Source organism: Protomyctophum parallelum, assembly GCF_964188405.1.
Source record: "Protomyctophum parallelum genome assembly, chromosome: 1".
Taxonomy (NCBI): domain Eukaryota; kingdom Metazoa; phylum Chordata; class Actinopteri; order Myctophiformes; family Myctophidae; genus Protomyctophum; species Protomyctophum parallelum.
Genome location: NC_139697.1, coordinates 40,953,619 through 40,979,568, shown reverse-complemented (window position 1 = coordinate 40,979,568; position 25,950 = coordinate 40,953,619). Strand labels below are relative to the sequence as shown.

Genomic DNA, 25,950 nt, shown 5'->3' with positions numbered 1-25,950 from the left:
CTGTAATATTCATTCCTAACAATTAACCAAGTTAATTGTTTGACTGCTAATGACAGGCGTAATGTTTTTTTAATATAAATAAACGATCAGCATTTCTATAAGCAGTAGGGCGAGATTTGATATATAAAGCTAATGTTTTGTAAAGTTTTTCATGGCACACCAACTTAAGACCTGCTCTTTAACACATACCAGTAAACAACATGTGGTTATCATCCAATTCAGATTCCACCAAGGCCCTAAAGTACCATCCGACTATTGAACGAGCCATGACCTTGTGACTGCTTGTCATCGGGCAGTGTTGGACTTTTGCTCTTCCTCGTGATGGACCTATACCTGTAGATTATACCAAAGAAAGTTACCTTTGTGGACTAACTTTTGTGGATACTCTTAGGTCGCCTTCACACCAGGAAGCTTTACTGTGATTATTTAAAACTAATCCTGCTGCGCATTGTCAGAAAGTGCGCTTCGTGTGGCAGGTGTGAAGGCTCAATCTAATCCTAATGTGCATCAAAGAACCTCATTCTACTCCGCTAAAAAGGGGGGGTTTCACTTCACTTCAAAACGCAGCAGAGTACGGATCACTGCAGGTGTTAATGCAATTGCATTAAACATATAGGGAGTGAATGTACCATTGTGGGATGAAGAAGTTGGTATTTGGCACACGAGAAGGAAGGAGAAGGGATTATTACTCAGCGACACGTAATGTTCCATGGTCGTGGAATGAAGAGATAGAAGCCCTTATTGCAATATGTCCAGACCATCATAGGCTTATGCTGAAGGTTATGCACACGAATGCAGTGTACATGCAGGATATATATCAAGCACACACACACACACACACACACCCCCACACACCTTTACGTCCTAAAGTCCTACAGTAACTATTACTCAAAGTATATATATTTTTTACACATATAGGCTATATTTCACTGTGTAGTTTATGAATTGAACAAATTGATAAAGGTCCCTGCTGCGTTTCCAATTGCTGCAGATGACAACGCAGTGTGAAGGCAAATGCAGCAAATTAAATATGCAGAATGGCTCAACTTCTCTGCCCATTCGCATCGAGTCTACCGAAGTATTAGGTGTGAATGTGACCTTAATATCATGTACAACGTCATGCTTGCTGATATTATTCTTGCACTTTGTCTATAGTGGTTTTTTCAGGCCAAAATCATATTTGAACTGGGGCAACCCACACCCACCCCCCCCCCCCCCCCAGTGGTACAGTGGTATTTTTCTGCAGTATGTCCAAAGCTCAGCTGCCAGAGTTCTCACCCGCACCAAGCCTTGGCAGCACCCCCCCCTCAAACAACTGCACTGGCTTCCTGTCAAGTTCTGTATCAATTATAAACTCCTCCTTCTCACCTACAAATGTCAAAACACCCTGGCTCCACAGTACCTCTCAGGTACTCCTCCATAAACCTCCTGTGACACGGAACCTGCGGTCCACAAAGTTGGACCTCCTCTCTGTCCCCAAGGCAGTCAAGCGAACCTTCGGGGACAGAGCGTTCAGTGTGGCAGCCCCTACCCTGTGGAACTCTCTTCCAATAGAGATTCCCCATGCTCCAACACTGGACTCTTTTAAGGCTGCCTTGAAAAGACACTTATTCTCTCAGGCTTATGGCATATAGCTTTTGATTGTTTGTTGGTACATTTTGTAAATCCTTGGGTTCATGAAAGGCGCTATATAAATTCAAGCTATTATTATTATTATTATTATTAAAAGTCCTTGGATTGTCATCTGGAATAGGCAGGGAACACCCCCCCCCCCCGCATATACCATGAACAATAGCCTATACCAGTTATGCTAATGCAACTTATGTACACATGTACACCCGCTCACCCATCTCCATCTTCTCTTTCTGGGAACAAAAAATGGAGCTTGCACAAAAACTTCCCCCATTGTTTTACACTTGTAGCCCTGTGATGTGATAATAAAGATGATTCTGATTCTATAATTTAGTTTAAAAACGTACTTACTCGATACAGTACAGGTCATGTTGCTCAGTGGTCGTTGGTCAATGGTCATCAGGTTGTTTATGTTAGCCAGGAGGCAGAAATAGCCAAAGGTGTGACTGGTGAGGAAGACAAACAACAGACATTTATTCAAAATAAAAATAAAGTTTATTATTACAGTAATGTCTAAATATGTGGAACTTCAGTAAAAGGGAGTGGGACACAGCCCATCATATAGCTTTTCAATTTGACCTGATAATTAATTTCATTCACCTGGTGTACCCATGTACTGTAGTGCAGAAACTGGTCTTCGGCTATTTTAGGCTACTATTGTAGTATGGCGCCATTCTAGGCTAAGGCTACTATTAGTTTGGGATCTGAGTACCACCAGCTCAAAAGCTCTGCATGTGTGGAAAGTTAGCGACGGTCCGCCTCTGCCTGGGAACAGTGTTGAAGCCTGAACAAGACGTTTAATTGCTCCCAATGAGCAGCTGCGGGTGCCTTTACTGCCTTGTCTCTGCCGTGGTGGTTGCAGAATGGATAGACTCCAGAGCCATGGTCGCCGGTACAGTCCAAGAAAGTCCTATTAAGATAAAACCAGAAAAGGCACTAGACTTGTTTACATCAGCTAGAGTCCTCCAAATTATATGGAACCCAGTTTTAAGCAGTATATAAGCCAGCATTATCATAATAAATAGCGCAATTATTGTCATAAAATCCTTTATCAAGACTTTAGACAATAATACATAAAGTTTGCTTGAGTATAGCCTAAACAAGCGAGTAGGCTAGCTATAGGTGCCTGGCTATAGCTGTAGGCTACCAGACCTAGAGTAGGCCTACTTGGGGTAGCGTTGAGCTAAGTAGCCTAAAATAAAACACATTTTTATTTACTGCATGCTACACCAAGGTTATTGCCTGGAAATATACTTGAAGAAAACAAACATCTTAACTCACCTTGGCGCTGCAAACCATTGGTCCCTCCTGAGACTGAGAATCGCTGGACAGACTCAAGCTACCGGTATGTGGCATTTGATTTATGCATGCAGTCACACAGGAGATGATATTTTTTAAAGTGGCGCGAATCTAATCTTCACAGACAGTCACAGTCACTCCCCTCTGGTCAGGTAGACAGTTATTATGTATTTCTATTTGGAATTTTACAATTTCTCTCTATCTCAAAACCAGTAGAATTCTATAGGAACATCATGTAACATAAATGCCTATATGACTTTAAAGACCACCTTTGGATTTGTGATTATTAAAATCTGTCCCAAGTCTAAATGTATGTAGAGAAAGAAAAGTTAATATTGTTATTTCTTCTTATTATTATTATTAACAATATACCTACTATAACTAATAATAACTACTATAACTAATGATAACTATAACAATATAAACTATGAAACAAAGTCTATGTAAATATTTTAGTTTATCATCTATCATCTTTATAGGCATTGGGACAGTCCATGTAAAGTCCCATATTTCCAGCCAGGCCAGTCTGTCGATGTGTGTGGCCATCCAATCATCTTTATCCATCTGACCAGTAATGCAAATTTGACCAGCAACCATTTTATTATTATTATTAATGTAATAATAATAATAATTATTATTATTATCCCACAAAGGGACCAAAATACAGAGTGGAAAACAGCAATGTGGTGGTTCACAGAAGAACAGTTGCGTACACCGACTGTCAGCTATGGACAAGCTATGGATGTGAAATATTTAAACAAATTAGCTGTAGGCTCAGACAATACGCCTGCCATGCCCTCAGGTGATAAGCTTGGGCAATGACAATCTATATATATATATATGTCTGTCTGTCCATCATTTTGAGATAGAGTTGATTGGGTCCAAATAATTGGTAAAATTTAAACTGAAACACAACAGACCTGAGTCGCAACTGTACTTGGACTGCTTTCCTCTACACCAGATTTATGTAACTTGTAGATCAGCTATTTTTGGCTAATGTCCCCACCCGAGAATATGGATGCTGGGGTTCAACTGGATAAGTGGTCAGATTGGTTGACCACAAACACTTATTAATAACACTGATTATTTTATGTGCAAAACAACTCTAGATTTCCTTTTCTTTTGTACTACTGTAGTTAGATTAAAGGCATAATGTAAGAAAGCAAATAAACTATCTAACCACTTAAACCTTACATTCGTCAATTGACCTCCAGGTCTATACCAAGTCTCTTTGCCAAAAATAGCCGATGTACAATCTCTGCTATCTTGTTCGCCTATTATGACATGCCCAGAATAGGGATGCTAGGGTCGGGGTGGTTAATGGAGAAAGTATACCACTCCTGTCCTGTTTGCACTTGAATATTCAAATCTAAACTACTTGACTGTTTGTCGCCAGATTTATTTAGTTTTGTATTTATTTTTCCAGTATGCTGAGGATATGCATTAATTATTGTCCACCCACAAGAGACTTGACCACTGGCCGTGTGCCCACACATATAAAATACTTCATTACCCTGGAATTAAAGCACTCTTTAATTAATGTCAGTTAAATTGCTCAATTGTTGACTGTTTTAAGATTCAGTTTCAACAGAATACTGATGAAGTGCATAGTAGTTCATTCAACATTGAGAATAATTGACCATGGCTCTGTGCCCAAGCATACAGTATGTTTCCACTTCCACACTCTACTTCCAATGACAAAACTGCCAAGAAACAGATGTATTTCAATGGATATAATGCAATTAAAGCTGCACTATGTAACTTTCCTCTTCTATCCCTGATTTGAACCTGGTTTCCTATGAAAGTGCATGCTGACATTATTACCATTGAGCTTAATAGAGCCTGCCTGTTTGATCAGGGGATAAATTGAATCTTGACCTTCAGGTCAAAATGTGTGTCAGATCCTGTGTCTTTGACACAATGAAAAGTAGGGATGCACGATTAATCGGTAGCATAATCGGAGTCGGCCATAAAAATGCAATATCGGTATCGGAACGGTCTCAAAATAATACAGATTATATAATCGGTTTTCACCAACAAAAAAAATGAAAAAATTAGTTATGAAAACAGACACTTGGTAAAGAGTATATGCTATTTATTTATTGATTGAATACTTTAACAGACTTTGGGCCAAGCCCCTAGGGCCTATAGGGTTGTTTTCATTGTGGATATAATTGTGGACATGATTTCATAATCGTGCACCCCTTGAATCTAAATGTCTCAATAGAAGAGCAGGGAGACAAAATATAACCACCCGATTTTCTCAGACACATATGACGTAAATTCTCCTTTCATTGTCAATAGCATGTAATGTTTGTGCTAGCACAAAAAGCCGATTTTCTCAGACACATATGACGTAAATTCTCCTTTCATTGTCAATAGCATGTAATGTTTCTGTTGGCACAAAAAGCCGATTTGCTCAGACACATATGACTTCTCCTTTCATTGTTAATGGCAAATGTGACGAATTATGACAAAAAGCTGTATATAGGAGGGGCTAGCGCCCCTCAAAAAAAAAAAAAAAAAACATTAAAATCCTATATACTTCATTGACTGGGATCCCCCTGGGGTCTACTTAAGTTTGGCCAATACATTTTCCAAAATCTCTTCACCGAAAAAAGCCAATGTACATTTTCACTGAATGTTCGCCTATATTTTGACATGCCCAGAACAGGGACACTAGGGTTTGTGGGGTTAAGAGAGAAAGACAAAAGTGTGCTCAATACAGTGGTAAAGTCCCTGCCCATCACCACAGAGGTTGTGGGTTTGCAGGTATACTCCTACAGGCTAAAAAGCAGTTTTTTTGGAGAAAGTTTCTTCAACACGTACAAGTCTGTTTGAGAGGAGTATTTCTTTTTCCATTCCACCATACGTTGTGTGTGAGCCACAGAGCCCAGGACCTTGGTCTGCAGCCGACAGAAAGTTAATTACAACAGAGACTCCAGTCGCCCCCTTGGCTCTAAGGTCCACACAATGACAGGGGCCAAGACAGACCCCCTCAATCAAAACACTGGACTTGAGAGACCCAAAAAAAAGCATTTACCAGCCAGCAAGACAACTTTGGGCCAAATTGAAAGAATGAATACATTAACATATAAATCACAAAATTAATAATTTACAACTCACTCACTCAAGTACGAATATAACCAGGCCGATCTGCCTTGATTCAGTTACATTATCACAGAGCCACCAACTGATTCTTAAAAGATCCTATCCTATAGGATAGATAGATGGTGGAAGTATATTATGTAACTAAAGATGAAAACAGCTATATGGTCATTCAGATTGAACACCGTCTCAGAGTAAATTCTGCTGAACTGAACAAATGAATATGCGCGGTGCAAAAACTATTGTGGACATGATATTCCGAGGTCAAGTAAGAGGACCATCCTCCCCCGCCCACTCTTATGGTGAGGTGTTAGTTAGTATATGATGGCAGGCAGCCATGCATGGGTACGGAAGATGATTTCTTCAGGCACTGGGATGAGCAGCCTTGTGAAATTAATCTGTTGCTGAACCAGCTTCTCTGGATGACTGGAGTCGTTACGGAGGGGGCGGTTTGTGTTATCATAGATAGCAGCATGTTCAAAGTGCTTCTCTCTGCTACCAGGCAGGCGTAGGAATTATCCTCTGATAAACATTTATAGGCCAGTCAAAGCACTCTTGCAGGACGCACGCTGTGCAACTCATTCTCATCCTGAGCTTTTTGCAGGCTCTTGTGTATTCAGGGATCAGTTCTTCCTTAAGTAAAAGTATACTGTCAATGTAGAAATAGTAAATACTTACAAGTAACATTTGGAATAAAAAATGTGCTTGATTAAAAGCAACCAGTATTGGTATCAAAATGTACTTAAAGTACCAAAAGTTGTGCATTTTAAAATGTATAGAAACAGCTGAAATGTATGGGCTTACTAAGTAATGTAAGTGGTTACTGTATGCTTTGTGATAATAATCAAAATCTACAAAGTAATTCGTATTTAAAGTTTTCAAATAATTGTAATGGAGTAAAAGTACATTTGCCTCTGATATGTATGTGGATTGTGGACTAGAAGTAATCCGACAGTAAAGTTAAAAAAAAAAAGTAGAAATACCTCAAATATGGACATACGCACAGTGCTTGAGCTAATGTACTTAGTTACTTTACACCTCTGTCTGGGACCCGTGGAATATATACCCCGTTTTTCAAGGCACCAGCAGTGCGGTTGGCGCCAGCACACCCAGTCAAACCCGGAATGATTAACGAGGTTATTAAACTGTTCAGAGAGACTTGATTGGCCTTCTAGCTGCAGCCATTTGAGAGTGATCTGCGAGGTGAAACAGTATACTGTAACCAACTGGAGTGGAAGGGTGAGAATGTGGAGTGTGTGGGTGCATATCAGAAGGTGTGTGGGTGCGTTGCATGCATGTGTGCGCTGTGCGTGGCATATGGGTTGATAGCATTCGAAGTGAGAGTATACGAAGTGAGTGAGTGTGTGTGTGTGTTCTCACACGCATAAGAGAGTTGGACCCAAAATACAGGCAACAGCAGGCAGAGCAGATTCAAACTCCACCAGGTCAGGTCAGGTTGTGGCCTCCTGGTGGCGCTATAATAGGCCAAAGTGATAAGGGTGCCATTTCTATATGCATTTGGCATTTTGTTCCAAAAATGTGTGTTGCAAAATCCACCTGTTGGTGGCGCTAGAACAGGTGTGGTATAACAATGTGAAAAGGGTGGGATTTTAGGATGGAATGTGAAATTTTGGACAGATCCGTCTTGAGCACATATACAGATACTGTGTAACGATTTGTGGGATTTTTGGACAGAATCTGAAGGAGTAGTTATAGGTAAAATGTGAAAATCTGCCTCATGGTGGCACTATAACAGGCCGTTCTGTAAAATTGTGTGTGCAAAGTTTGGCATCGACCGGGTTAACAGTGCCGAAGATTAGCTGTCAACAGACGGATACACGGACGGACACACGGACGGAGTGAAAAACATACTCTCTCACCATGCTCCCCAGGCCTGGTGGAGACAATGAAGGATTTATTATACTTAGCTTATAGTTGACCATTAGTACCAAAGGGCTCTATATCAAACCCACTCCTTTTTTCCTTCTATACCTAATATTTTGGTTAAAGATTGCCAATTGTGACGTGTTGTGAGCTTGTAGTTCCATTTTCACAGAATGTTCGCCTCATAATCGGGATGCTACATTTCATGTGGTGAAGCAGCTGCATGACTACTTGTAAAAAATATAGCCAATCTTGCACTTCCAAGACATTGGTGGATTCTTCCTCACCACCAAATACATGCGTCTCAAATAATTGGCACATTCAACTCACAAACGTTTAAATGTGTAAACTAAGTGTGGGTCAAATTAATTTCCCACTCTCACAAAATATATTTCATAGCTTCTTTTAATACTTCGCAGCAGAATCAATCACAGAAATGAACAGATTTCGGGCCTTCTGCCCCAGACGAAGGCTTTGTCTTCTGCCGCAGACGAAGGGCAAAAACACGTTTATTTTCTTTGACTGATTGCTGCTGTAATATAATATTAAAAGAAGCCGTGAAACATATTTCCCGTCTTTAAAAACCACATCCAAGGGAACAGGCAATAATCCATTATCCAAAACTGGCAGCAAGGTCAAAACACATGAAGGCAGGCACAAATCTGTCCAGAACACAGAAACGCCACACTAGGAAACAGAAGGCTTTTAGGAGGCAAAAACAGAAACGCTGTGACACATCTTTAAAGGACAACTTTAGTTTTTTTCAACCAAGGTTCATGTTTTAGGTTGTTATTAGAGAAACTAAAAGGTGAGTGTTCATTTTCTTTCATTTGCTGCTTTCTTTCGTTTTGGGGATTTTAGCAGTTTTTGACAGGGGGGCAGGGGCATTCGAGCATGGGGCTAAATATGATTTTTTTTACAAAATATTATGGCGATTCTTTTTTTTAATTATTTACTATAGTCCTAATAAACTCCAAGAAATTACATCTGGCCACAAAAGATCACAGGATCTATTGAATGTGACAAACTGACATATTGAGCCTATACACACAGTATAAGCCTTCCCCCAGTAGGCTATACCTTCACATTCAGTATATCCTGTGATCTTCTGTGGCCAGATGTAATTTCCTGGGGTTTATTAGGACTATAGTAAATAATAAATAAATAAATCACCATCAAATTTGGTAAAAAAAATACATTTTTAGCCCCATGCTCGAATGCCCCCGCCCCCCTGTCAAAAATAGCTAAAATCCCTAAAACGAAAGAAAGCAGCAAATGAAAGAAAATTAACAATCACCTTTTAGTTTCTCTAATAACAACCTAAAACATGAACCTTGGTTGAAAAAAACTAAAGTTGTCCTTTAAGAACTGCCAAGGAGTGAGTGAAATGAGGTACTTTTGATGCCACTACTTTTGTACTTTTACTTTTACTTACTTAGTATTTCTATTTTGCAGTATTGATACTTTTACTTAAGTAAAACATTTGAGTACTTTTTCCACCACTGACCATGACACGTGTCACTGCAGTGTGTGTTAGTGTGTGAGTGACCAAGCGTGTGTGCAAAATATGTTTTTTTGGGTGTGTGCTTCTCTGTGTGTAATCTGTGTGTGTGTGTGTTGTATGTGTATATGCACGTGTGTGTGACTGCGACAGTGTGCGACAGTGTGCACGTGTGTGTGTGTGTGTGTGTGTGTGTGTGTGTGTGTGTGTGTGTGTGTGTGTGTGTGTGTGTGTGTGTGTGTGTGTGTGTGTGTGTGTGTGTGTGTGTGTGTGTGTGTGTGTGTGTACTGAATATGACATTCATACGTGTGAGACAAGCAAAGGTAAAACTGGGGACACAAGGAAAAAAGCCAATAAGCCAAAATCTCATTTCCTGTGAGTTGGAGAGAGAAAGAGGAAGGGAGGGTCTCGGAGCGAGGAAAGCAGAGAAGTGAGATCTGGTATAGTGAGTGGTAGAAAAAGAAAAGAAGAGATGGAGAGATATGAGGGAGAGGAGAGGAAAGAATGATGGAATGGGAATGGTAGTTTGAGAGATAACAGAGGCAGTGGAAATTGGAAAGGAAGGGACAGATGGAGAGATGACGGACGGAGGGACAAAGAAATGTGAGGGGGTGGAAGTGAGAGAGCTGCAAAAGAGAGCTAGAGGTCAGAGAGATGTAGAGATGCAGAGAGAAGGTTGGAGAGAGAGAGTGAGAGAGAGAGAGGGGGGGGGGGGTGAAGAAAGCACACATGGGCGAAGTTGAGAATGAGGAGGTAGTTAATGAGGAAGGGAAAGGGACGTTAATCGAGAATTGAAGGTTGCGCCAGCAATCCTATTAGGTCTGTCTAAACACACACACACACACACACACACGTTGCAAATGTTTCAATTCCATTTGTACACAGATTGATTAATGCACCGTGCACGGTGCACATGCACGGCTGCACGCACGCACGCACAGACACAATTCACACACACACACACACAATTCACTCACACACACACACACACACACACACACAGGCTACCCACTGGCACAGAAGCACACACAAATCTCTGTCATGCACAATAAGATGTGGAAGTGCCGCAGGCACAGAACATATGGACCAAACTCTCGACTGTGCTGATGGCATCTGCAAGAGTGCTTTGGCTGGGTTTGTCCCTTGGAATGCTGGGGATCCATCCATCCATTCATCCATCCCTAGATTCCCTACAGTGCATTCCAACAACAACCCCCCCCCCCCCCCCCATTATCCACACACCTGAAAAATGCTGCTGTGACTCAACTCAACTGACATTCAAAGTTGCTCAGCAGTGATTCTCAAAGTGAGGTCCTTGAGCAGGGTTCCAGGGGGCCCACAGGTATTTGTTATAGCATCAAAATCAGTTTAACCACTTGATTTTTAACACAAATCTTCTGTGGGTCCCTGACACAATAAGTTTTCAGATGGGGGCTCGGTGGCCAAATAGTAGGCTGTACATGTGTACATGTCCATTTGGGGATCCCAAAACTGCTGCTCTACAATTTCCGGCGTGAGACAGGGCATAAACCCATGCATAAACCAGGCAAGAGAAAATGAATGCATGCACATGATTTTCATTCGGTGTGTAATGAACAAGGGAGTGGCTCTCCTCTGGTTTATCTGCTCTGCACACGCCAGACAGATTATCAGCCATCCTGACGGTCCTCCGTGCATTTCAATGCTGATGAGCAAGATCAAGACTGCCCCCTGCTGGGGAGAGAGGAAACGAAAAGCAGGGCGGTCAAGAAGGAGAGCATCCTTCTGCTTGTGTGTGTGTGTGTGTGTGTGTGTGTGTGTGTGTGTGTGTGTGTGTGTGTGTGTGTGTGTGTGTGTGTGTGTGTGTGTGTGTGTGTGTGTGTGTGTGTGTGTGTGTGTGTGTGTGTGTGTGTGTGTGTGTGTGTGTGTGTGTGTGTGTGTGTGTGTGTGTGTGTGTGTGTGTGCGCGCATATGCTTTGATATGATTTGATCTGCTTTGATATGATCCCACTAGTTGCGTTTTGTATTCCAACCTCGATCCACCACCCCACCACACAGATAATTTAACTTTTTTTCAGCCCTTCCATAACTCTTTTATGGATCCATTCCATGATATCATGTACCTGTAATCTGTCTCTTCCCTGCTCCTCTGCTGCTGCACCTCCACTTCAGCCAGAATCATTGATTTAGCCTTCTATTCTCTCACCTCTCATTCTTCTCTCGTAGAAACAGACACACATGCGCACACATGCACACCCACGCAGTACGCACACCCACACACACACACACACACACACACACACACACACACTAGCTGCCTAAGAAGTTAGCTAGAATCTAGAATAGATCATTGTACTCAAAGAGAAGGACAGACAGACATACAAACAGAAAGAAGGAAAGAAAGAGAGAGAGGAATAATAGTTTCCATGCCAACCTCTTTAAGACAAAGGTAATTGTCTCTCCATCTCTGCAGGTATATGAGCATGGCAGCATTTCAACAGCACCATGATGTTTCACCACCGCTTCAGTCTGCAGGCTCCAGTGCTTTCTCAACAAACACTCTCTCTGTGCCAGAGCTTCTGAACGGGCACCCATTTTGGTGTTGGCATCATGTTATGCTTTAGCTATTGAAAAATAGCAGATCTACAAGCTCATACGAGCTTGTAGGTCTGCTATTTTTTGAAAAATCAAAGAACTACTGACATTTTTAGAATCTCATCTCAGGTCAGAATGGGTTAATCAGACCAGTGTGTGTCCAGTGGAAACCTCGTGTGAATCTGATCTCAGGTCAGAATGGGTTAACACTCTGCTCTACAGGTCTATTTATGGACTTGACCGTGTGTGTACAATAGACGAGTGGTTCTGATCCTGTGGGAAAGGACCCCAAGGTGGTCCCCACTCCCCACTCCCCACATGATATGGGGGGAGAAATCAAATGAAATGGAAAAAAGACCATTACTGCATCACAAGTAATACAAATTGGTGAAACATTGGTCAAATAATATAAGAAAGATTGTGAAAATAGCCGATCTGCAAGCTTGTAGATATTTGGTGGGTCCCCAGTTCAAACTTCAAAACATGATTATTTTGGGGGGTCGTGGCCTGAAAAGCTTGAGAACAACCAGTGGTTCCCAAACTGTGTGTGCCGAGACACACTGGTGTGGGAGGGGGGGGGGGGGGGGGGAGGAGTATATAATGTATAGTATTAAATACAGCTGCACTATGTAACTTTCCTCTTCTAACCCCGGATTTGAACCCGGGCCGGTTTCCTGCAGAAAGTGCTGACATTTTTACCATTGAGCAATATGGGTTGATAACTCGAATCCGCCTTAGACACGATCTAAATGTCTCAATAGAACAGAAGAGCAGGGGGACAAAACACAACCTTCCCATTGTATGATATAAACATACTCTACCATTGGACAAAAAAACAAAAAAAAATCATCATTATCAGTATATTCCGTTTGAAAAACATGGTAATTGTTACGACCTTATATGGGGTCTTGGCTCCAAAGGAGTAACATATGTTGCTTTACAGCGCTAGGAGGATAGGGCAAGCATATAAGACGTCAGGGTGGCCAAGACCAAAACAGCAAACAAAACCCCAACCCTTCCTGGAAAGGAAAATCAAGCTTAAACTAAACCAAAAATTAAATACAATATAAGCTCCCTGACTAAACAAAAACAGTTTGTTTTTATTGGCTCATGTAATTGCATTGCAATTCTAATGTTGCTGTACATGATTCCATGAGCCAACAGATATCTCCAATGACCAACGTTTAGGCCACAACCCACAGTTTGTGCACCACTAGTCTACACCTCCGAAGACCAACAGTTGGCAGTGACAGCAGCACACAATACACATTACACACAGAATTGGCAACTGCAGCCGCTGCCATTGGCAACGATTAAACTCAAGAGAAAATGGGGGAAACTGTGAAAATAAATAACATTCAACTGGTGAGGCCTTGCTAGAGCTCATCTGGCGGCGAGTGCGCCTTCACTTATCAGCCTTGTTGATGGCAGACTGCTATAGGCGAGCGCTGGTGCTTTGGCACGGGGGGTCAGATCAACATGGAATGAATTCTGTACTGGCCATATAAGGAGCATGTCTTGAGTGTAGAGGGTTTGATGAGGTCAGATCAACATATGAAATGTCATTCCCACAGGATCCCACAGGATCAGAAATGGACATTCTCTTGAGTGTACAGTGTTTGATAAGCCTGTACACTCAAGATAAATAATGGACAGGTGGGCATGTTGAGAACTCTAGTTTTCACCGGCTGCACTAATAACTTTGGGGCAGGCCTGTAAAGTTGGCAGAGTGGCCAAGGCTCCAAAAAGTGACAGAATCCAGCAATACCTTTTAGGGTGATTTATTTCTCCCTGGTACAGGTTATTCACAGTGGAAATAGGCCTGACAAACAAAGTAAACACTGAAGACTAAACTTACAAAAGTGAGAAAATTACTTGAAAGCAAATAGAAAACCAAACCCAGAACTTGAGAAACTCTATAAACCCTTCCAAAAAGGGACCCCTAGCAGTTCTCCCTGGATGTTACCCGCTTGTTGTCAATGATACTTATGCCAATTATGAAAATCCATATCCAGAATCCATATACCGGTATGTCGAGACTAACGGGATGTCAAAGGTTCTAAAGAATTTGTTTCCCATTCAAATGTTGCACTTAATCACAGCATAATTGCTGAGGTTCAAGAAAGAAGTCACATTGGCAATGAGGGAAAAAAAATAATAGCCATCTGCATTATATCTACATATACACCAACACACTGCTGCTGTAGTATTAGGAGTAGTTGGGCAGAAATGTCAGTTTGGCAAAGCATGCCGTATCATTTCCAGAGTGATTTACATTAAGCAAAAACCAAAAATATGGCAATACATCATATACTAACAAATAACCAGTTGTCAACCGAAGGGTTTGCACACACCAAAAATATGCATTTAACAGTCATATAGCCTTTGTGAAAATAGGTGTACCGATTAAACAACTTTCCAGAATACACAGAACTTTGTCCAAAAACTTTTATTGAAAAGGTTAGATGTTACATGTTACTTTCAAATTAAAATGTTTATAAAAAAAACAAAATACCCCACTGTAAATTAAAATGTACAATAATCCCTCAGTTAAAACTTCCTGGAGGGATAATTAAAATTTTCTAGAGGTCGTGTTGGACTGTCCTCAGAGGCATAGACAAGTCCGACTACTTCCTATTGGCTGAAGCCGTGCCAATGACGCAGTCATTAACCTGGAAGAGAACAGAATTGACATTGAAGACGACCAACACTGAATGAACAAAAGTCAAAACAAGCCGCAGCAACACGAGAAGCATATTGGTTAACTAAATAATATATTTTAGAGTTGGTTTTCACAAATATATAATTAATTTTACATACATTTTCAAATCTTAAATTAAGTTTGGTTTCCGGAGACACCAAATTGTATTTGGCTAGCAGCCTGAAACCCAGTTTAAGCAGTTACAATGTGTGCTCAAGAAATGCAGTAGATAAGTACTACGCACCTTGCTAGCAAACCTCAGGGAGTTCAAAGTCTCCCCAAAGTTGTCAGTCTCTGGGGAGATGTTGGCAAACATCAGCCTGATGGGGTGAGAAAAAGATCAGTCATGTAATGCATCCACTGACAGTGTTCCAAGACAAACTAGTTAACTCTGAACAAAATTTGACATTTGTGGATTTCAGAATAATTGTCGTCTCCAGGTTCAAACTCACGTTTTGCTGTTTCCTCCCAAACATCCCTGAAGAAGATAAGTGAGCTTGGAATTCCTGTATGGAATGAAATTCTCCTGGAACACAAGGAAAATATAGTTTTAGCCTGGCCCAAAACAGAAGATCCAGTCAAACATCAACAGATTGGAAATAAAAGAGTGTAGCATTCATAATTTCATATAACTAGTGCAGGGTTCAGAGCATGACAGACCTTGTTTGCCAGGGCAGTGATGACAATGCCCAGGTTGGTGAGTGATGCGTTAATGGCCGTCATCTCTTTGAAGCGATCACCTTGTGCCTTGCTCTTCTGAACACGCTCACTACCGGCCAAGTCCACCAGGCATAGGGTGGCTGTACAGATGAATACAAGTCAGCAATAAGAAAGTGTGATTGAGACAAACATGCAAAACACAGACCACCCCAAAAAAAAGAAAAGTTGTCAAGAAATTGTAGCTCATTCTTTTTTAATGTTTTGGGCCTTTTCTGCTTTTGATAGGACAGTGGAGATACTGGGAATGACAAGCAAAAAAAAATAAAGTACTCACAGTTGCACTTTAGGTCCCTGCCTGTGTTCTCTCCACTGATGTCAAGCTGGAACACCGAGTGGGAGCGAGAGGAGTGGTCATTGACAGAAGTCTGAGCGGTGGCACGATTCTGGTTCGCCAGGGCCATCAGATTGATCACCTGACAATTGGGGAATATAATTGGCATCTTTAGTCAGCTTGGGAGAAAAATGAGCATGATGTGGCTCAACACATTTCAATACCAGGTTGAAAGTTAAGTGGCTATGTAACAACTACAGACAATAGAAATAAGTGTGCTGTACCTGGTCCTCTGAAGTGACTTTCTTGTATGCAAGGTTTGTTACAGTAATGTTGTTGTCAGCAGACTTCCGGATCTCATGCTCAGGCCGGTTGCTGGCCTTGCCGGTGTAGAGCAAGTCACGCAGAGTCTCATTGTAAATCTCTACGAAACTTGCTGTGAAGGAGAACTGGGGAAACAAGGAGTATTAGGTGAGAACTTCCCTCCACAAATGGGATGCTCTATAAAAGGTGGTTTTAACTGATTTTGACCCAGGGACCACCATTCTGACTAAGAGCAACCTGGGGACCACCACTATTGGGCTGACCACCCGTCCCACATCTCTTGGAACAGTCCAAAAATAGCACTACTGTCCCGCAAATCAAAGATGGGAAAATAATTGAGCATGCAATACCATAATAACAATCTTAAATCATATTCCATCATATTTGAGGGCTTTGAGAGAAATGACTTCAGACTGTCAGAGCTGTGATGCTCGTTATGCATCAAGGCAATTATGTTTCTGCACTGTCAAAATAGGCAGACACCTGGCTTTTGTTAAAGCTGTTAACTAGGCTACATTTAGTTGTATGACAGTGATTTATAAATAAAGTACTTTTAAAATGAAGATAGCCAATGTTGATATTGAATAAAAAGAAATCCCCAGGACCACCTGCAATACCTCCGGTTGAAAACCGGAGGCATTACTTAAAAACCTAATCCCAAGGAATTTCAACTCCCATCAGACCACCCCCTGACTCACATTGTGCAAGGATATTACAAGAGTAACCAAAACTATTAAAATATTTCACCCAGATTCCCTCCTGAAGGAAAAAATAGAAATGCACAGGGTGACCGACCTGCCAGCCTTGCTCCTCCAGTTTCCTTCCTGCCTTAAACACCTGCTGCACTGCCCGTGGAATGACTCCCCAGCCATCTTCCGTGTCTGCTCCCTCCATGGTGTGAGTTTTGCCGCTCCCCGTCTGGCCGTAGGCAAAACAACAAACGTTGTAACCATCCAGGGCCGACTGTACAAGGAGGGAGAGCTCTTCAAAGACCTGGAGGAAGGACAGCCAAAATAAACACACAGCACCATAACAGGACAATGAGTGAGTAAGAGTATAAATTACTCTTCATATGACCACCGCGCTCTGACTATAGGTGCGCTACCCGTTCAAAACATATATAAAGGTAGTGGGTCACACACCAAGACTGCAGTTCAAATAGTTTTTCATATTTGAACAAAGGACAAACGTTTCAGCTATCCAGCCTTCATCAGTGACACTGATGAAGGCCGAAGAGTATATAAATAAATACCTCTTGCTGTGAGGAATGGGGCCCAAAGACCTTGTCAAAGGAGAATGAGTAGTTCTTCTGCGTATCCAGGGTACGACCTGTATGAGACTGAAGGATTAAATAAAAGTTGATGTTATGGCCATTTATGGAGGCAGTGATAAGAGAAAGCAGGTATAAAAAAGGAACATTGCCAATATGAATCCAGTGATGACAAAATGAGGTCTACTGTAATTACAGGTTGGCCCCAATGTAGTTCAGACTAGAGCTTTCACCGGGTCCCCAGATACCGAAAATACCCAAGTGGACCCGAGACCCGCACAGGTCGGAATCGGACGAAATTGTCACGGATCCAGTCGGGTCATTACCCTTTTCATGTCATGCACCCCCTAGAGGGCGTTCACGCAGCACAGGGGGTGCATGCACCAGTTTGGGAACCGCTGGTCTAACCAATACAAGCATAATGGACTCACCTCCTCACTCTTGGCCAGAATCAGGGTCTTGTCATCATGGGCAGGGAGCTGGATGTGGTCACCCATCCCTCCAGCCAGAAGAGGGCGCACTCTACAGAAAACTCTGATGTTACCCTATAGAAGGAAACCAGTTTGAATGACAAGGTAAATTTCCCCATACATCCTAAGACATAGGCACATTAAGAAATGACAGATACAGTAACACTTATTAAATGTAAACAAACCCATCATTATAAATGGGGGACCTGACTCTTACAAACTAAACAGAAAGGAGTGTCTCATATTCTACCCACAATGGACAGAACAGCTACAAGTTCTGTGACTGTCTACACCTAAAGACTTCGAGACAGACTATGGCGCCTATGGGAAAGAAAGGCTGCACACAATTTGTCCCTTTAAAGGCCTATTCATAGTCTGGTTTTTCGGTGGTGAGGTGACCACCGCTCCGGTGGTGAGCTGAAATAACGTTGAGCGGTGGCGAGTAAAAACAGAGAAGGGCTGGAGCGATGGCGGTGGTTTGCTCTTCACCGCGGCTCGTAACGTCATGTTGTAGTTCGGTGGTCACCTAACCACCTAAAATCCAGACCATGCATGAGCCTTTACAGTTCTAAAGATATCAGCAATACAACTGATGCAATTCATAATAATGGGCATATCATGCATGCACGTCTATGGAGTTGCAAACACTTCTCCTTAAATGCAGCCAGAGCCCTACAATGCTAAAAACTTGCCTTGAGTTCCTGGATGACATTATGTAGGCACCGTCGCTCCATCTCGCCAAAGTGGATCTCATCCCTCTGGCGGGCTACAGTCTCCTGGCAAGAGGTCAGCTTCTCCTCTGTGTCTCTGAGTGTTGTCTGTGTACAACAGAGGTTTGTCTGGGTAAGAGCCAGACTGGACTCGGCCGCAGACTGCTTCACCTTTGAGAGAAGCGGAGAGACATTTTAAGAACCATGGTTTTATACAGGCTTCCATCTGCATTTTGATTTTTTTAATCTAGGCTGTCAAAAGGTCATGGCTTTAAACCCTTGGCATGACCATATGTGAAGTTGCGAACCTCACACTCACTGATGGGAAAGGGTAGGGTTTTTTTTTTTTTCTTCAGCCCACCAACATTGGCCAACAGACATCGTCGACATGGCAGTTATGCAGAAATTATATTTAAGCACTTTGAACCTGGTGTCATAGCTTTGTAGATTAGCTTCTTGTAAAATGAAAATAAGTTTGGCTTGTGTGTATCATATTTGCATACTGGTATTCATTGTAATCAACATATGTCCATTTTCATATTATAATAATTAGTCTAGGTCTGTCAGGATCAAACTATGGATTACACCCCTAGTGATAAGACATACCTGAGCCGACTCTGCTGTGCTCTGATGATGCCGTCCTTCTCGGTCACTGCAGTCTTGAGCGACTCAGTAATCTGCTCAGAAGACTTTACTTTATTCTGCCATGCGGTGACCTTGCCCTCCATATCAGCAACCTTGCCTTTTAAGTCCCAGCTAGGTCTCTTTGTTCCAGCTGACACACCTGCTTTTGGAACTGCGGCAGGCCTTTTCGCAGCTACACCTGTAGGACATCAAAAAAAAATTAGCCGTGCCAACCGCTCCAAATCATCAAGGTGCCGCTCACATCACACAAGTGTTATTTTTAATTATTTATACCAACTAGTTAAATGAACAATGTAATTAACTAAGTGCAAATAAAGCCAAAAGTTTGGGCTGTGCATAAACGCCTCAGACAGTATCCAAAATGCCCATTAACAAACTGCACAAAGTCAAAGACTATAGGGTTGCTATCAAGGTCTGGGAAGATTCATTTATGTTACCCAAGTTAGGTTGTGCCTCGTGTTAACACTTTGACAATTAAAATCATCCATTCCTATTGTTGATGGGTGGCCTAGAGCTGACGAGTTTAACCTCTGCAGTCAGACTTAATGTAACAAATTAGCTGATAACATCTAGCATGGGCAGCATTTCTTTTCGAGTTTATGATCCGGTCAATGTTTTGTAGTCAGGCCCTCAAATCGATTTCCCCCATAAAATCTGCTGGCCACGAGAGAACGAGTCACGCTTATTGTTATTCTTCTGGTTTGAGGGAAAGGAAGTTCCAGATTGAGGATTCTGGCCTGATGACTACAACATGACGTAACGATAGGATCCACTCCAGAGAGTACAGACCAGATTACACAGCAATTTTGTAACTCTGACTAGGCTTTCCTCCAGGGGGGAAAATCCTGGTGACGCGAGGTTAGATAACAGCATGTTTCAGACAACTCACCTCTAGAAGGCCCAGCGGCAACAGTGGCAGCAGGAGGGCCCATGGATCTGGCTGGTTTAGCTGAAAGGCACGGAGGGTGGCAGTGAGAGTGGTTACTTAATTATTCATAACAAAAAGCTTAAATTCTAAGATTTGAGGCACATTTTAATGATTTTTCAAAAATAGCAGACCTACAAGTTCATAGCGCAGCTTATAGTTAAATGTCCCTTAAATGGAAAGTCAGGAAATTAGGCCTACTTTAATATTTAGGCTACAATCTAGTGATTCTAGTCTTACCAGCTATATAGTTATTAGTTAATTAAATTCCGAGGAGCCGATGGACAAAAACCTGTCCCCGGACAGCCTCTGCACAGTAGGCTGAACAATGTGGACCCTGTTGTAAACAAGTGTAATGCTTAATTGGGTCGTCCACTCACAGTTGACAGTCTTTGTATTGAGTTTGTGCTTAAAATGTACTGTAAATTCTACAAACTGTTAATAAATATTTCAATCAATCAATCAAAAAGGCCTACAAAGGACTTGTAGCCCAATAGCCAACCAGGCAGTCAGTGTATAATATTTTTAAAAGAACGTCAAAAAGAAAAATATAGGCTACTGTATGTCATATAACGGTACGGCTCACTTTACTTGCAAAATAGTGCCAATAGTGCTTATTTCATGAACTTATTTTGTATCTCCCGGGGCTGTGAGTTGAATAATCAGTGGAACGGAAACGAGACAATCAGCATTTCTTTTTTCGACTTAACATACGCTTCCTTTTTTCGCAAAGGCTTAATGGAACCGCACCTAGTGACAGTCTCACACTGAGGATTTTCAGTGTATGGTGAACTTACACACAGGGGGTCTGGCAGTGGCCGCTGGGAGTCTCTTGGTGCCTACAAGAGTGGCTGCTACCTTTGGTCTGACCACCGCCTCTGGCTCCTTGCGCTGCCTTTTCTGCTGAAACGGCATCAATAATGTGTTAGGGGTCAGAACATAGTACAACCACAACTTTTTCCCAGCCCTTGTGGTATTTAGCAGGAAATTAGAGTAATTTACAAAAAGAGACTTCAGGTAGTTCCGACGTGTGTTTGCAAGTTGAGCGTTTACGTGTCATCACACGTAAAGATGAAATTACCTAGGTTCCATCCTGGAGGCTAATCTTTCCGGCGATAAAATGGCCACAAACGTAATCAAAAAAGTCAAAGAACAAGATTCCTTTACAGGATCTCCTCACTGGTCAACAAAACACCTTGAAGACCTTAACAGGAGAAGGTTTTTGACTATGCATGCACCTCCTGGTACCACAGCACCTCAAAGTCCCTTAAAACTAGGCTCCAGACTTCCCAAAACAGTGCAACGGTTAACTGCAGGATCGTCCACACAGTTAAGTCTTTGTATCGAGTTTGTGCCAGAGTTGAAATGTACTGCAATTCTGCAAACTGTTAATATCAATAGCAACACAAACCTGGGCAGGCTGGCTTTCATAGTTGTCTGCAGCGTCGGCCAGGATCGGTCGCTTTGTGGAGCTCATTGGCAAGGGGAGACTAGAGACGGACTTGGGCGGATCTGCGTTCTGTTGTATATTATACACAAAGATGTAAGTTCAATCTTAGAGCAAAGAACCACTGGGAAAAAAATGTTACCATGCTAGACCGTGTCAGGTAAATAAATGTAACACCAACGGTTACCCACCTCCATTGCGTTGGGGGGGGGGGGGGGGGGGGAGCAAATAAGACAAGTGTGTTCAAGTTTAGAGGATTTATTTATTGGAAATGGTGTGGTAATGAATAGCTTACCTTTAGAGACTGCAGCTCCCTTTCCAGATTTTCTGCAAGGGTCTCTGTAGCCTTGTGCTCCTGCTCCAGGTGCAACAGCCGTATCTCCATCTCTCTATTGTTGCTGGTCATATTTTGGAGATCAGCTTTGACCCCATAGAGGACTTTTAGCTCAGCCTCACACTCACTGATGGGAAAGGGTAGGGTTTTTTAAATTTTTCTTCAGCCAACCAACATTGGCCAACAGACATCGTCGACATGGCAGTTATGCAGAAATTATATTTAAGCACTTTGAACCTGGTGTCATAGCTTTGTAGATTAGCTTCTTGTAAAATGAAAATAAGTTTGGCTTGTGTGTATCATATTTGCATACTGGTATTCATTGTAATCAACATATGTCCATTTTCATATTATAATAATTAGTCTAGGTCTGTCAGGATCAAACTATGGATTACACCCCTAGTGATAAGACATACCTGAGCCGACTCTGCTGTGCTCTGATGATGCCGTCCTTCTCGGTCACTGCAGTCTTGAGCGACTCAGTAATCTGCTCAGAAGACTTTACTTTATTCTGCCATGCGGTGACCTTGCCCTCCATATCAGCAACCTTGCCTTTTAAGTCCCAGCTAGGTCTCTTTGTTCCAGCTGACACACCTGCTTTTGGAACTGCGGCAGGCCTTTTCGCAGCTACACCTGTAGGACATCAAAAAAAAATTAGCCGTGCCAACCGCTCCAAATCATCAAGGTGCCGCTCACATCACACAAGTGTTATTTTTAATTATTTATACCAACTAGTTAAGTGAACAATGTAATTAACTAAGTGCAAATAAAGCCAAAAGTTTGGGCTGTGCATAAACGCCTCAGACAGTATCCAAAATGCCCATTAACAAACTGCACAAAGTCAAAGACTATAGGGTTGCTATCAAGGTCTGGGAAGATTCATTTATGTTACCCAAGTTAGGTTGTGCCTCGTGTTAACACTTTGACAATTAAAATCATCCATTCCTATTGTTGATGGGTGGCCTAGAGCTGACGAGTTTAACCTCTGCAGTCAGACTTAATGTAACAAATTAGCTGATAACATCTAGCATGGGCAGCATTTCTTTTCGAGTTTATGATCCGGTCAATGTTTTGTAGTCAGGCCCTCAAATCGATTTCCCCCATAAAATCTGCTGGCCACGAGAGAACGAGTCACGCTTATTGTTATTCTTCTGGTTTGAGGGAAAGGAAGTTCCAGATTGAGGATTCTGGCCTGATGACTACAACATGACGTAACGATAGGATCCACTCCAGAGAGTACAGACCAGATTACACAGCAATTTTGTAACTCTGACTAGGCTTTCCTCCAGGGGGGAAAATCCTGGTGACGCGAGGTTAGATAACAGCATGTTTCAGACAACTCACCTCTAGAAGGCCCAGCGGCAACAGTGGCAGCAGGAGGGCCCATGGATCTGGCTGGTTTAGCTGAAAGGCACGGAGGGTGGCAGTGAGAGTGGTTACTTAATTATTCATAACAAAAAGCTTAAATTCTAAGATTTGAGGCACATTTTAATGATTTTTCAAAAATAGCAGACCTACAAGTTCATAGCGCAGCTTATAGTTAAATGTCCCTTAAATGGAAAGTCAGGAAATTAGGCCTACTTTAATATTTAGGCTACAATCTAGTGATTCTAGTCTTACCAGCTATATAGTTATTAGTTAATTAAATTCCGAGGAGCCGATGGACAAAAACCTGTCCCCGGACAGCCTCTGCACAGTAGGCTGAACAATGTGGACCCTGTTGTAAACAAGTGTAATGCTTAATTGGGTCGTCCACTCACAGTTGACAGTCTTTGTATTGAGTTTGTGCTTAAAATGTACTGTAAATTCTACAAACTGTTAATAAATATTTCAATCAATCAATCAAAAAGGCCTACAAAGGACTTGTAGCCCAATAGCCAACCAGGCAGTCAGTGTATAATATTTTTAAAAGAACGTCAAAAAGAAAAATATAGGCTACTGTATGTCATATAACGGTACGGCTCACTTTACTTGCAAAATAGTGCCAATAGTGCTTATTTCATGAACTTATTTTGTATCTCCCGGGGCTGTGAGTTGAATAATCAGTGGAACGGAAACGAGACAATCAGCATTTCTTTTTTCGACTTAACATACGCTTCCTTTTTTCGCAAAGGCTTAATGGAACCGCACCTAGTGACAGTCTCACACTGAGGATTTTCAGTGTATGGTGAACTTACACACAGGGGGTCTGGCAGTGGCCGCTGGGAGTCTCTTGGTGCCTACAAGAGTGGCTGCTACCTTTGGTCTGACCACCGCCTCTGGCTCCTTGCGCTGCCTTTTCTGCTGAAACGGCATCAATAATGTGTTAGGGGTCAGAACATAGTACAACCACAACTTTTTCCCAGCCCTTGTGGTATTTAGCAGGAAATTAGAGTAATTTACAAAAAGAGACTTCAGGTAGTTCCGACGTGTGTTTGCAAGTTGAGCGTTTACGTGTCATCACACGTAAAGATGAAATTACCTAGGTTCCATCCTGGAGGCTAATCTTTCCGGCGATAAAATGGCCACAAACGTAATCAAAAAAGTCAAAGAACAAGATTCCTTTACAGGATCTCCTCACTGGTCAACAAAACACCTTGAAGACCTTAACAGGAGAAGGTTTTTGACTATGCATGCACCTCCTGGTACCACAGCACCTCAAAGTCCCTTAAAACTAGGCTCCAGACTTCCCAAAACAGTGCAACGGTTAACTGCAGGATCGTCCACACAGTTAAGTCTTTGTATCGAGTTTGTGCCAGAGTTGAAATGTACTGCAATTCTGCAAACTGTTAATATCAATAGCAACACAAACCTGGGCAGGCTGGCTTTCATAGTTGTCTGCAGCGTCGGCCAGGATCGGTCGCTTTGTGGAGCTCATTGGCAAGGGGAGACTAGAGACGGACTTGGGCGGATCTGCGTTCTGTTGTATATTATACACAAAGATGTAAGTTCAATCTTAGAGCAAAGAACCACTGGGAAAAAAATGTTACCATGCTAGACCGTGTCAGGTAAATAAATGTAACACCAACGGTTACCCACCTCCATTGCGTTAGTTTGCTCTCCTAGTAGGCCTATCTCAGCGTTGATGTTCTTCCTAACAGAGAAGGTTGATTGTTAACTCACTGCACAGTACACGGTACATCAGAAGGCTATTTAGAAACAAACTAACATTTTCATCGTCAACATGAGACAGAAATCAGTACCGCCATTGCCCGTGAATAATGTGTAGATTAATAATAAAATAAAAATAGTTTGCTTCAGCTTACTGTCTGCGACTTGAAAGTATCGACAGCGACGCCCGGCTTTTGATTGATTGATTGAAATATTTATTAACAGTTTGTAGAATTTACAGTACATTTTAAGCACAAACTCAATACAAAGACTGTCAACTGTGAGTGGACGACCCAATTAAGCATTACACTTGTTTACAACAGGGTCCACATTGTTCAATTCATCAAAACATTTAAAGACATACAAACATTTAGAGACATACAAATAGACATTTCTATGTAGCTAAATTCATCATATGGGAAGCAAAAAAAGGGAAAAGATACAATATACAGTGAGGGAAAATGGGGTGGGGGGGTGGGGGGGATTCAGATTTTACAGAGGCCAGTTTCGAATTGCAGCCATCCGTAGGTGCCCTTTGAGAGCGGTTTTGAAGGAGTCAAGGGATTCACATGTCTTAATGACTGTTGGTAGGGCGTTCCACATTTTGGTGGCATAGGAGCGAAAAGAATTTAGTCCCTTGTTTGTGCCGAATCTGGGTTGTACATGGTTTGTTGCACTCCCTCTGGTGTTGTGGGTGTGGACTTCGTTTACATTAAGGAAGTATTTAGACAGGTACATGGGTATCTTGGTGGTGTATCGAATCTTGTGGACCAGACCCATTGCAAGATGCTGTACTCTGTCGTCGACCCTAAGCCATCCCAGCCAGTCAAAGTGGGCAGGGGTGAGGTGGGTTCGGGGGGTGAGGCCAAGTAGGAGCCTGACCAGTTTGTTTTGGGAGGTCTGGAGCCTTGTTTTAAGGGCCTTTGAGGTGCTGTGGTACCAAGAGGTGGATGCATAGTCAAAGAAACCTTGTACGAGGGCTCCTGTTAAGGTCTTCAAGGTGTTTTTGCTGACCAGTGAGGAGATCCTGTAAAGGAATCTTGTT

General features: G+C 42.1%; 2 protein-coding genes across 3 annotated transcripts; both read right to left on the bottom strand.

The window, feature by feature from the left end:
• Nucleotides 1–14,582: 14,582 nt before the first annotated feature.
• LOC310870636 (carboxy-terminal kinesin 2-like) lies at nucleotides 14,583–21,678 on the bottom strand (the record flags this gene model as incomplete). The annotated part of the gene is made up of 15 exons (XM_083781901.1): nucleotides 14,583–14,670; nucleotides 14,944–15,019; nucleotides 15,152–15,225; nucleotides 15,360–15,499; nucleotides 15,694–15,832; nucleotides 15,975–16,139; nucleotides 16,810–17,007; nucleotides 17,267–17,353; nucleotides 17,716–17,829; nucleotides 18,447–18,635; nucleotides 19,091–19,287; nucleotides 19,999–20,058; nucleotides 20,832–20,937; nucleotides 21,446–21,553; nucleotides 21,673–21,678. The coding sequence occupies 15 exons, from the start codon at nucleotides 21,676–21,678 to the stop codon at nucleotides 14,626–14,628; spliced, it is 1,704 nt and encodes a 567-aa protein (XP_083638027.1). The 3' UTR covers nucleotides 14,583–14,625.
• LOC310862440 (uncharacterized protein) lies at nucleotides 18,070–24,883 on the bottom strand. 2 transcript variants are annotated; one of them, XM_083770351.1, is made up of 7 exons: nucleotides 24,834–24,883; nucleotides 24,607–24,714; nucleotides 23,993–24,098; nucleotides 23,160–23,219; nucleotides 22,232–22,448; nucleotides 21,717–21,942; nucleotides 18,070–18,118 (listed from the first exon to the last, which is right to left on the bottom strand). In XM_083770351.1, the coding sequence occupies exons 1-6, from the start codon at nucleotides 24,837–24,839 to the stop codon at nucleotides 21,744–21,746; spliced, it is 696 nt and encodes a 231-aa protein (XP_083626477.1). In that variant the 5' UTR covers nucleotides 24,840–24,883; the 3' UTR covers nucleotides 18,070–18,118; nucleotides 21,717–21,743. The 2 variants fall into 2 exon arrangements, with proteins under 2 accessions (XP_083626477.1, XP_083626478.1); XM_083770352.1 differs by having other exon boundaries at nucleotides 23,993–24,095.
• Between the last annotated feature and the right edge of the window lie 1,067 nt (nucleotides 24,884–25,950).